The sequence below is a fragment of the Penicillium paradoxum genome (assembly GCF_028828445.1).
Source record: "Penicillium paradoxum strain IBT 22861 chromosome Unknown utg000003l_segment0_segment0, whole genome shotgun sequence".
Classification (NCBI taxonomy): Eukaryota; Fungi; Ascomycota; class Eurotiomycetes; order Eurotiales; family Aspergillaceae; genus Penicillium; species Penicillium paradoxum.
In genome coordinates, this window is record NW_026643181.1 from 2,251,313 (window position 1) to 2,263,420 (window position 12,108).

Genomic DNA, 12,108 nt, shown 5'->3' on the forward strand with positions numbered 1-12,108 from the left:
AGGAGACTGAAGGTGCCCAGGTGTATGCGAATTCTCGACTGGTGCGTGATGCTTATTCCCCAACTATATTCGCAACTAAAGAAAAGAAATATCAGTTCTGTTCTTCCAACATAAATATATACATGTGGATATACAATCACTCCGCCTCGAATACTAGAACGTGAAGTTGGTTCTAACCGGTCTACTATATTGAGAGGCAGCACGTGATCGGTGGCCAATTGAGCTTTGGGCCCCGAAGATAAGAAGCTTTGGTTCGGACATTGCAACTTCCCCGTATCACCTTTTTTTTTCTTAACTCTTTCTGTCTTTCAAACATCATGGGTGGAGATCTGAACCTCAAGAAGTGAGTAACATCCCCAGTTTTACTTCTGTTTCAAGAGAAACACGAAGCAGAATACTGATTGTCCAACTAGGTCATGGCATCCGGGGTTGATGAAGAATCAGGAGCGCGTATGGCTGGAAGAAAAGCGCGCTCTGGAAGAGCGCAAAAAGATCGCGCAACTTCAGCGTGAAAGAGAGGAGGAGCGCCAAATGGAAGAAATCCAGCGCCTACAAGAAGCCTCCGGAAAGTCAAAGCAACACAGTCGAGTCGACTGGATGTACCAGGCACCCTCGAGCGCGACCGGACACTACTCGGAGGAGATGGAGGGATACCTTCTGGGAAAACGCCGCATCGATGGAGTTCTCCTGAAGAACGACCCAGACACCAAGAAGTTAGAGAAGGGTTCGGAGGTGGTAGGCAACGGTACCCCAGCCGGCCCATCTGCTGTCTCAGCGCGCGATACCATGTCGAAGGTTATGGCGGACCCGCTACTCGAAGTGAAGAAGAGGGAACAGGCGGCATATGAAGCGATGGTGAAGGAGGCAGTTAGGCGCAAGGAACGAGAGATGAAACGCGCGGATCGCGATCGAGGAAAGGATCGTGACCACGGTGACCGGGGTGACCGTGATCGCCACCATCGTACCCATGACTCGAAGCGCAGACGGTACAGCGACGATGCAAGCGATGATCGTCGTGACCGCCATGACCGCCACCACCGAAGATCGTCACCTCGTCGACACCGGTCTAGATCGCCTGGTTCGCCCGATCGATCCTCTCGCAGACACCGCAGTGACCGTGAACATCGCGATGATGAACACCGTTCAGACAACCGTGATCGAAGGGGTGATGAGTACAGACCTCGCCGAGATGACAGAGACAGGGATCGAGATCGTCGGGACTATAGAGACAAGAGAGACCCTCACTCCAGCCGACACCAAGATCGCGAAGATAGACGTGACCGAAATCGCTCACCGCGTCGGACTTCCCGATCTCCCCGCCCATCCAGTGATCGCAAAGAACGTCCTGCTGCGGACGAAGAGCGCCGCCGTGATTTCCCTCGACGCGAATACAACAATCGGCGTGACTCTGGCCGGGACCAAGGGCCACCCTCGGCTCGTGCCCCAGCAACCAAACCTGATCCTAAGGAACTGGAAGAAGAGCGCCGGCGCAAACTGGCAGAAATGCAATGCAATGCCACCGATATGGAAACCGAGCGGCGCCAGCGCATCACGGACATTTCCGCTAAAGAGGAAGAGCAACGGGAGGCTGATGATCGGCAACGTTCAGACCGAGGCAGGTTCATGTCTGATGTCAACAAGCGAGTACAGGAGGATACTCTCGATGAACGCATTCGCCGTAGTCGTGGTGGACTGGCCAAGATGGAGGAGGATTGATAACTTTCTCTTTACTGTGTACGTGAGACCAGGCTTTTTTTTATCATTACCTTGCGCAGGCTGCATTCGTCGATGATAGTCTTCTTTTCATCATGTCTTGTTCTCTTTAGCGTTAGCAGAGGCTTTGATAGTCGTTGATATCCATTGTTCAAGTCTTTCACCCTGGAAGTGTCCGTATTGGATCAAGTCCATAGATTGACCGGTATTGTCACAATATAGACAATAGATCGTAGGAAGTCACAGGTTTTCCTGGTGATTGTCATGCCATTTGATCGAAACATGTATATCACCAAAACAGACTACCCATTGCCATCTCACACGCCAGATTCGTGCTAACGGCTTAGCGCAATATGTGACTACGTAGTACTTGGCATACCGGTAGTCTGCGCCAATCAACATCTAGATCTTCACTATCAAGTCAAGCATACGAAAGGTCTTCCAGGCGGACATCATTAAATATCATCCATTGAAATCGCAGGGTTGGCCATACTCAAACTGCAGGTTTAACCTGGTATAAGGGAGAGAAGAGGGGTATAGCATGCAATTATTTGTCTTTCCGGTGTGCAGAATGCAGTATGATGTACATAAGTATAGCAGAAGAAGAAAGTAGCATCTCTCCTATCTCGAGAGACAATGTGTCCAATCAGTCGCTGACATCGAAACTCGTCCCGCAACCGCAATTGCTTGTTGCGCGAGGATTGTCCACGATCTTGAACTGGCTTCCGATCAACTCCGTAGTGTAATCCACGGTGCTGCCGTGCAGCAATTCAAGTGAAGGTTCGTCCATAACAATCAAGGCCTCGCCTGCTGATTCCGACGCAGCCTCCGATGCCTCTGGTTCACCTTCAAAGATGGTATCCTCTTCCGGGTCGATTTTGGAAGCACCTTCTAGGGACATCATATATTGGAAACCATGGCATCCACCGCTGGTGACTGTGATCCGGAGGTGGTGGTAGGGGTTCTCTTCTTTCATGGTAGAGGGGGAGGAAGATGGGTCTGTGATCTCACGGAGACGCTGCGCTGGATTAGCTTGATTCCACAACCAAAGATGCTCCAGAGGCAAAAAGCCAACAAAAATAGGGCAAAAAAAAACATGCAACAGTGAGGATTCGCTGGTGGTCACCCACCCAACTACTAACTCACCGGCGTGTGGCTTAAGTACGGCTGAGCGGACGGGAAGCCCTGTTTTCCACACCCTATGGTCGCATGTACTTGAACAGGCACCTGAAGGGACCATGATGCGACTATGGGCTAGTCCCCTGCCGGCTGAAGGCAAGCCGACATTTTGGATTGGACCCCGGCACTTAATCATGCACATGCAGCCGGCAGAGCTTCCCATCTGTCCCAGCACAAGCCATAGAAAATAGTAAAACGGATGCAGGTGAATCCACGACAAAGAAAGCCATTATCAACTCACCTCGATAGCCCGTGGCGAAATAGCCATCATGAGGGACTCTCCATCATCTCCGGTTCTCGGATTTTGCGTCACCTTGGTGGCCGGGCGGACAGACGAGGAGGAAAAACACGCACGATTTTGGCGAATATAGCGAGAAGTTGAGAATTGAGGGGCTGAGCGGTTGAGAGGAGCACATGCGACAGTGCCTGGACGGCGAGAAACGACTTCGCCGTCGGAGAATGCGGAGAGGCCGGAGATGCGCAAAGCCGGTCGGGAAGTTGAGAAGAGGCGGCAACCCTGAGATTGGGATAACCGCCGGGCGATTGTTGATGAGAGCAAGTGGCGTGACATGGCAGATGTGTGAAAAGGGCAAGTTCTTTGGAGAAAGATGAGCAAGCAAATCTGTTTGATATCAAATCATTCCATTCGCGATTACTATCGGGTTAGTCAGTTTGGTAGTGACGCCATTGGTCGGATCCAGTCGGGGGATGTCGGCAGAATAACTGCCCAGTTGGGAAGTGATCGTCGGATGGTGGGGGACACACGAAGGTATCAATCTTAGATGACCTCGGTATTCTCTGCTGAAGCCGTCATCTGCTGGAATATTGAGGCAACTGAGGCGTGTAATTGCATCTCAAGAGCTCTTTGATTCTAGTTCTGTCACAATGGGGTCCCGACAACATGTTCGGGACTATAGAAGCAGTTCCCCGCTTCCCTATGGAGATGATATCAGGGCTTACAAGAAAGAGTATGCCGAAGCTCTGGATGCTCAAGACCCTCTTCGGTCCTTCCGGGATGAGTTTATTATTCCGTCCAAGAAGGATTTGCAGCGGAAGACTCTGGCGGTGGATGAGGGTGCGTGTGAAGGTCAAGTGTATAATTCGGCTTTCATTCTAATTTTCGGTCTTTTCACTAGGTAACGAAGCATCTGACTCGAGATGCATTTACTTTTGCGGCAATTCACTGGGAGTCCAGCCTTGCAGTACCCAGAAATATATTCAGCAGTACCTGAGAACTTGGGCAACGAAAGGCGTGACCGGGCATTTCGTACCTCATGACGATCAATTGCTACCACCATTTGTCGACGTCGATACCGCAGGCTCTAAACTCATGGCCCCGGTGGTTGGTGCCTCTCAGAGCGAAGTAGCTGTTATGGGAACCTTGACTGCCAACTTGCACTTGCTAATGGCAAGCTTCTATCGCCCAACAAAAGAGAAGTACAAGATTATCCTGGAAGGCAAGGCCTTTCCTAGTGATCATGTATGTCATTCCAGCCAAATTCTATGGATAATAATCGTAGATATATTTATTTTACTGACGCAAGCGCAATTCAGTATGCGGTTGAGTCTCAGCTTCGCCACCATAACTTCGATCCGAAGGAGGGCATGGTGTTGATTGAGCCGAAGGACTTAGATCAACCTACCCTGAGCACAGAACAAATCATCAAAGTAATCGATGATAATGCTTCGAGTACTGCGCTAATCCTGCTCTCAGCTATTCAATTCTACACAGGGCAGTACTTTGATATTGAACGGATCACCGCCCACGCCCACTCCCAAGGCATTTTGATCGGTTGGGACTGTGCCCATGCCGCCGGCAATGTGGATTTGCGTCTTCACGATTGGAATGTGGATTTTGCCGCCTGGTGCAATTACAAGTATCTCAACAGCGGTCCGGGTGGAATAGCAGGACTATTTGTCCATGAGCGCCACGGCTCCATCGATGAGAAACAGCCCGAGGGCGACGAGACATTCCGGCCTCGACTCTCGGGCTGGTGGGGTGGAGATATCAAGACGCGCTTCAACATGGAGAACAGTATGTACTTTGATTGGTGTATATATTATCAAAGCTGATATTTACAGAATTCCTGCCCCAACCCGGCGCGGCTGGGTTCCAACTATCGAACCCTTCTGTCCTGGATATCACCGCAGTTGTCGCATCTCTCGAAATATTCAATCGAGCGACAATGAAAGAGATCCGACAGAAGTCCCTCCATCTTACAGGATATCTAGAACATCTTCTGATGAAGTATCCTCTGGATGCAACTCCAGAAGATAAACCATTTACCCTCATCACGCCATCAAATCCAGCTGAGAGAGGTGCTCAGCTCAGTCTTCGTCTCCAGCCAGGGTTACTTGATTATGTTCTGCATTGCTTGGAGGAGAATGGTATTGTTATTGACGAGAGGAAACCAGACGTGATTCGGGTCGCCCCTGCGCCATTGTACAACACCTATACAGAAGTGTGGGAGTTCTGTCAAGTCTTCCTGAAAGCATGTAAAGAGGCTGTCAAAGCGCGCTGACCGCTGTTTTCTTGTGTATTATTGTCAAAAGTCTTTTAGTTGTATCCGTCGTCTATGTTCGCGAAAAAGCAATGTCACTTAATATTCTACCATTTTCTGCTCTCTACATGCGTTTAGTGCTGTATATAAACCTTTTATAGTCCGGGAATAGTACCGAGTCTTATAACAACTTCGGCTTCTCGGCACCGACCCCAATTTATCTCCGCAAATGAGTGAGCATCTCGCAATATGGACCCTTCCCGTTTACGGGCTAGTGAGAAAGGATTTGCAGGGCATTTCTCCATGCACTTTTACTCACCTGGCGGGCTGCCACCTCCACAGCCAAGATGGAAAAGGAAGCAAGCGAACCGCCTACTTGCCACACCCAATCGACTCAAAATGCAAATGCGGGGACGGAAAGCGGAGATCTCGCAGACGTTGACTATTCAGTCTTCACAGTCAGTCAGCGCAGATATATCGTCTTCATGGCCTCTTGGGCGGGGTTCTTCTCGCCTGTCTCTTCTCAGATCTACTTTCCCGCTCTGAACACTCTAGCAAAAGATCTGCATGTGTCGAATTCGTTGATCAATTTGACCTTGACAAGTTATATGGTACAGCTTTCTATCTCTATAAATAGTCTATATTTAGGTTTACTAGATCGACTAACAGGATCACAGATCTTCCAGGGGCTGTCGCCCATGTTTATTGGTGACTTTGCGGACAAGGCTGGACGACGCCCAGCATACATCGTGTGTTTTACTATCTATATCGCAGCCAATATTGGACTTGCGCTGCAAGACAATTATGCAGCTCTATTTGTTCTCCGATGCCTGCAAAGCGCAGGAAGTAGCACGACTATCGCCCTTTCATCTGGGGTGGTCTCTGATGTAGCCACTGCAGCACAGCGAGGGTCCTACATGGGATTCGTCATGGCAGGGTCTCTCATGGGCCCTTCAGTCGGGCCCGTTATTGGAGGCCTACTATCCCAATACCTGGGCTGGCGGGCTATCTTCTGGTTCCTAACCATCTTTGCAGGGGCTTTCATGGTTCCCTTTTTGGTCTTCTTCCCGGAGACCGCTCGTGGTATTGTTGGCGATGGATCATTGCCTCCCCAAAAATGGAATATGTCCCTGATCAGCTACCTGAAGTCCCGGAAGGCTCACGAGGAAGGCGTCGCATCTCCAGCCATTGTATCCAAGCAGAAGCTCAAGTTTCCCAACCCTTTCGAGACACTTGCCATTGTTTTCCAGAAGGACACTAGCCTCATTCTCTTCTGTAATGCTATACTTTTTGCTGGGTTCTACGACGTGAGCGCAAGCATTCCGGCTATTTACAACGAGCTCTACGGGCTGGATGATCTCCAAGTCGGTCTCTGCTATATTCCATTTGGTCTGGGTGCAACTATTGCCTCTGTTGTCAATGGCAAATTCCTGGACTACAACTACCGCCGACTCGCAAAGCAATTGAATTTCCCACTAACTAAGAACCGGCACACTGATTTACGCAACTTTCCTATTGAAAAAGCTCGTCTTCAGATTGCGTTTCCCCTTCTCGTACTAGGAGGCATCTGTGTTCTTGTGTTTGGCTGGTTCTTGAACTATGGGATTCATCTTGCCGCGCCGACTTGTATTCTGTTCCTTCTGGGACTGACATTGACTGGCGCATTCAATACTATCAGCACGCTCCTGGTGGACCTATACCCAACACAGGCGGCCAAGGCTACTGCTGCGAACAATTTCGGCCGTTGCTTACTGGGGGCGGGGGCGACAGCGCTCATCGATCCTATGCTTTCTGCCATGGGTCGAGGTTGGTGTTTCACATTCATCGCGTTAGTGATGATGGCTACGACGCCGTTGCTCTTGATCGTGATTCAGAGGGGTCCGGATTGGCGCGAGGAGCGTCGTTTGAGGGAGGAAGCCAAGCGTGTTGGTGCCAGTAATATCCAGGCCAGCCAGAAGTGACGAGGGACTCCTTGATATGGACCTCCACAGCTCGATGACCATCATGAACTATGTTCCTTCCTTTTCTTCTGATACCGTTTTGAGAAATTTGCGCTCGAAACATGCATTATTATGGGAATTTTTCAATCAATAATACAAGAAGGCAAAGAACATCAACGTGATGACAGCCCCGATGTCATGTTCTCAACTAGAGCACCGTCCACGGATGCATTCCCAGCTGCCTGGTTTTAATAAATTAGGCCATGTTACGGGTGCATCGTATCACCTGAAAGCAAAGTGAGCGCGTTCCAAAGGCTGCCGTTCCGACTCCCATGCTAGCCAATCCGATCTCGTAGTTCTGAACAGATGTTAGCGATAAGCATTTTAATGAGCAGAAAGCAAGACTTACGGCAGTAAACCCATCGCATTAACCTTCCAGATACCCAATCCCAATAAAACCAGCTGCATCAACATATAGACCACCTTCACTCCAAGTAGACGCGAATGTGTCGATGGGGTGTCGTATTTGGCGAACACCGCATTGGTATTGATCAAGCCCTGAATAGGACCCTTGAACAACATGAGGACCATCATAATGCTGAAAATCTGAAGACTGTTGCCGGACATGTACATCATAATCGCATTCATTGGGATCTGCTTGGACGGGCCGATGGCGATCTCCCACGCTTTCTTCATCTTAAGCGCATCTGTCTCGTCGGGCTTCTTCGTGGCGGATTGCTGCTGCTGTTGCTGGCGCTGAAAAATACTATATTAGCAAAATGTTAAAACGATGTGGTTGGCAGTAGGACTCACCTGCTTGCCGCCCGATTTGCTCGAGAAGCCTGGCGGGTCCGGGATGCTGGATGCGGCCTTTGAGGGGCGCGGCATCGGGGAGTTCAGCGCAACAACCCATTGCGGAGGAGGTGGGGGTGGAAGACCAGCTTGTGACATGATGAAGAGGCTGTGGATGTGGGTGTGGGGAGATGATCGAAGCAGAGACGGGGGAGAAAGTTGCGAGTAGGGAGGTTCCTCCGCACCTACTTTGTACTCCGCCTTCAATCAATTCTCCTTTCTCTTCCTTTCCCACTCACAGTCATTGGTCTTCGAATTTTATTCTTGGGATCGTTCGAGAAGAACAATGTCTAATCGCTGAGCTGATTTGTTTCCGAGTCTCCCGAATGCGCCACAGTGGTGCAGTGAACACGCCTTCGGTCTCACCCTTTTCCTCTCTTTAACTCCCCCCCGGGCCCTTCGAACTCGATTTCGCGTCTCTTTTACTTCCCTTGTTTTTTGGCGATCCTCTAGCCAATCTCGCTTGTGATTGATCGCACGGCCGTCAGATCCGAACCCAAAGCAGCCCAAGTCTGCGCTACAACAAATTACGCCCAGCCCTGGCCATTCGCTATTCGTCCATACCGCAGCCATGAGTTCTGGAGGAGATGCGAAGTTGTTCGCTAGGGTAAGTTAGCTTGTCCAGCTTATTCTTTGATCGCATGATAGTCCACCTCGCGCCTTCCCCGCATTCTACTTCCATATATTCACTTCCCCTCGCTTTGATGAGGTCTGTACTCGGGCCTTTTGCTTGCAACTTGCTTCCCTTGCATTTGGCATAGGCTGCTTGTTCTATTCCTACATCATTCGAACTACCACATTATATCTGCCCTCATGTTCATTGGCATCACTCCTTATGCTCCATCACACGGCTCACGCTTGCGGACTGCACAGGGGAAAGTCGCGGAGCTACGGCAGGAGCTCAATAGCGGTGGCAAGAAAGACAAGAACTATTCCGCCAAAAAGATCGCACTGAAGAAGATTGTCGCCAATATGACCATGAGCAACAACGACATGGTTGCGCTGTTTCCAGACGTCATTGGTTGTATGAATCTGCCAAGCTTGGAGATCAAGAAGATGTATGCTCTGACCCTTTGCTGCAGAACAGAGCTTCTTGGCTGATATATTGTATAGGTGCTTCTTGTTTTTGGTAAATTACTCGAGAATGAAACCAGAGGTCGCGATGAAGGCGCTGCCTATCTTGGTTGAGGTATGACCCCGATGTCAGATAGAAAGCTTGAGATGGTCTGACTGAGTTGGCCTACAGGACATGGGAGATAACAACCCACTTGTGCGTGCACTTGCGCTGCGAACTATTTCATATGTACATGTTCGCGAATTTGTCGAAGCGAGCTTCCAACCTGTCAAGCGCCTTATGCAAGACAACGACCCATACGTCCGCAAGACCGCTGCTTTCTGTGTCGCAAAGCTCTATGAGCACGATAAAAAGATGGTGGAGAACTCAGATCTGATCGACAGGCTTAATCGCATGTTGAAGGATGAGAACCCAACTGTTGTTGCCAGCGTTTTGGCTTCGCTAGTCGATATTTGGGGCCGCAGTGAATCCATCTCACTCACTATCGACTACGTCAGTGCTTCGAAATTGGTTTCCATTCTGCCAGACTGCTCTGAGTAAGAATATTTGGTCCGGTTACAAACGATCTTATGCTAATAATCTAAACAGATGGGGCCAAAGTTATATCCTCGAGGCACTCATGGCATACGTGCCCCAAGATACTGCCGAGGCACTTCTTCTGGCAGAGAGAATTGCCCCGCGACTTTCACATTCAAATTCCTCTGTCGTCCTTACATCCTGCCGTGTCATTCTTTATCTCATGAACTACATATCGGGCGAAAAGCACATCACTTCCTTATGCAAGAAGTTATCGCCACCTCTCGTCACATTGCTCTCCAAGCCGCCAGAGGTCCAATACTTGGCGCTGCGAAATGCTATCTTAATTCTCCAAAAGAGACCAGAAGTGTTGCGAAATGACATCCGAGTGTTTTTCTGCAATTACAATGACCCAATCTACGTCAAAGTGACCAAGCTAGAATTAATGTTCATGCTGACCACAAAAGAGAACATTGGTGTTGTTTTGGCAGAGCTCCGAGAGTAAGAACTCATTGGCCGAACTGTATGACATGCATACTAACATACCTCGCAGATATGCCACCGAAATCGACGTTCACTTTGTACGCAAGGCGGTTCGAGCCATTGGCAAATTGGCAATTAAGATTGAGTCTGCTGCAAAGCAGTGCATTGATACACTTTTGGAGTTGGTCGATGCCAAAATCCCCTATATTGTCCAAGAGGCAACAGTTGTGATCCGCAACATTTTCCGAAAATACCCCAACCAGTACGAGAGTATAATCAGTCATGTTATCCGAAACATCGACGATTTGGATGAGCCCGAGGCTAAGGCAGCTGTCATTTGGATCATTGGACAGTATGCGGATCGCATTGATAATTCAGATGGTCTCCTTCAGGATTACTTGGCTACATTCCATGACGAAACGGTCGAAGTGCAGCTGGCCCTGCTCACGGCTACCGTCAAACTTTTCATCCAACGCCCCACTAAGGGCCAAAAGCTTGTACCACAGGTGCTGAAATGGTGTACTGAGGAAACAGATGACCCAGATCTTCGTGATCGTGGCTACATGTACTGGCGCTTGCTGTCGACAGACCCTGCAACTGCCAAGAAGGTCGTCATGGGTCAAAAGCCCCCGATCACAGCCGAGAGCGAAAAGCTGGACCCACGCACTCTCGAGGAGCTCTGTCTGAACGTTGGCACTTTGGCCACCGTTTACCTCAAGCCCATCCACCAGGTTTTCCGTGCTGCCCGCCCTCGTCGACTGTTGCCCAGTCCGGCCTTGCAACGGCCCCGCATCGAGGACGCTACAGGCAATATGCTTGAGTACAATCCTCCTACTGCAAACATGGCATCTGCATCAACCAGTAATAGTGGTTTAGCCACAATCATCACCACGGGTAATCCCGTTACTCCAATCAATGCCGCGCCTCCTTCATCTCTGCCTATTGGCCCGGGAGGCCACCCCGTAGCCACAGGTCCCAGCAACATGAACGAGGCCGCTGATGCCGCAGATGCTTACTTCAGTGGCATTGGATCCCAGCAAATGGCTTCGCTGGACCTTCATGGTACTGGTGGCGGAGGCGCGCCCCAAACACAGTATGTCGTGACTCAAAATCAACAGGCGGCGTACCAACCCCAACTGGCCGGTGGAGCTGCCACAGGTGAGCTATTATTGTTGTGATTGAGATCAGAGAGGGGTGTAATTGTATATGTAGATAGAAATCGTTGATTCTATGGTCCTACTAATTACAATATATTTTTCATTCTCCGGACTTGAAGTCCTATAGACCTTTTGATCCAATCCGCTATATTAGATTTCACCATCCCATAGTGTGGTTACGCGCCAGATTCTACTTAGATACCGCGCCCATAGAAGATAATTGAAATATGTAGAGTCGTTGATCTATTGCTTTCATCAAGTAACTGCTTTTCTTCTCTACCTGACACAAATACTCTCCATGCTGTGTAAACCATCTGCCTTCAAAGAAGCAGCGACAGCAGACCATGACCAGGACAACACATGAAACAGCGGACGCCCACCAAAGAAAACGCGATAATCCAACTCGATTTTGAACGGACCAGAAAGCCTTGAACTTCCATGGTCCATGGACCGGAACAGTCGGACAAAAAAATAAAACGGGGAAAAAAAAAGGGAAAACCAGGAACAAGACACATGAAGGGGGGAGGAAGGAGGAGAGCAATGAGTATAATATGGAAAATAAAAACAAAGTAGGCAGAGAAAAAGAAAGAAAATTCATCTCAAGTCATGTCCGTTCCTCTTGTAAGCAGAAGGCTCTCTCCATTCTTCGCTTTTTTCTTTTTCAACTCTCGGCACACTTATGAGACACGGGC

The 12,108-nt window shown here is 49.5% G+C and overlaps 6 protein-coding genes across 6 annotated transcripts; 4 read left to right on the forward strand and 2 right to left on the reverse strand.

Annotated features, from left to right (window-relative positions):
- Positions 1 to 317: 317 nt before the first annotated feature.
- On the forward strand, positions 318 to 1,716 carry cwc25 (U2-type spliceosomal complex subunit CWC25; the record flags this gene model as incomplete). The annotated part of the gene is made up of 2 exons (XM_057173794.1): positions 318 to 343; positions 414 to 1,716. 2 exons carry the CDS (start codon positions 318 to 320, stop codon positions 1,714 to 1,716), a joined length of 1,329 nt encoding a protein of 442 aa, XP_057033945.1.
- A 643-nt stretch (positions 1,717 to 2,359) lies between these two features.
- N7457_002749 (HesB/IscA family protein) lies at positions 2,360 to 3,463 on the reverse strand (the record flags this gene model as incomplete). The annotated part of the gene is made up of 2 exons (XM_057173795.1): positions 2,360 to 2,731; positions 3,134 to 3,463. The coding sequence occupies 2 exons, from the start codon at positions 3,461 to 3,463 to the stop codon at positions 2,360 to 2,362; spliced, it is 702 nt and encodes a 233-aa protein (XP_057033946.1).
- Positions 3,464 to 3,777: 314 nt separating this feature from the next.
- On the forward strand, positions 3,778 to 5,414 carry bna5-1 (kynureninase; the record flags this gene model as incomplete). Its single annotated transcript, XM_057173796.1, has 4 exons — positions 3,778 to 3,967; positions 4,029 to 4,372; positions 4,447 to 4,927; positions 4,975 to 5,414. The coding sequence occupies 4 exons, from the start codon at positions 3,778 to 3,780 to the stop codon at positions 5,412 to 5,414; spliced, it is 1,455 nt and encodes a 484-aa protein (XP_057033947.1).
- Positions 5,415 to 5,740: 326 nt separating this feature from the next.
- N7457_002751 (MFS transporter) lies at positions 5,741 to 7,354 on the forward strand (the record flags this gene model as incomplete). The annotated part of the gene is made up of 2 exons (XM_057173797.1): positions 5,741 to 6,004; positions 6,071 to 7,354. The coding sequence occupies 2 exons, from the start codon at positions 5,741 to 5,743 to the stop codon at positions 7,352 to 7,354; spliced, it is 1,548 nt and encodes a 515-aa protein (XP_057033948.1).
- Positions 7,355 to 7,615: 261 nt separating this feature from the next.
- Positions 7,616 to 8,284, reverse strand: N7457_002752 (ER membrane protein complex subunit 4; the record flags this gene model as incomplete). The annotated part of the gene is made up of 3 exons (XM_057173798.1): positions 7,616 to 7,691; positions 7,743 to 8,089; positions 8,147 to 8,284. The coding sequence occupies 3 exons, from the start codon at positions 8,282 to 8,284 to the stop codon at positions 7,616 to 7,618; spliced, it is 561 nt and encodes a 186-aa protein (XP_057033949.1).
- A 714-nt stretch (positions 8,285 to 8,998) lies between these two features.
- N7457_002753 (putative AP-2 adaptor complex subunit beta) lies at positions 8,999 to 11,437 on the forward strand (the record flags this gene model as incomplete). Its single annotated transcript, XM_057173799.1, has 5 exons — positions 8,999 to 9,243; positions 9,299 to 9,374; positions 9,432 to 9,796; positions 9,849 to 10,277; positions 10,330 to 11,437. The coding sequence occupies 5 exons, from the start codon at positions 8,999 to 9,001 to the stop codon at positions 11,435 to 11,437; spliced, it is 2,223 nt and encodes a 740-aa protein (XP_057033950.1).
- Between the last annotated feature and the right edge of the window lie 671 nt (positions 11,438 to 12,108).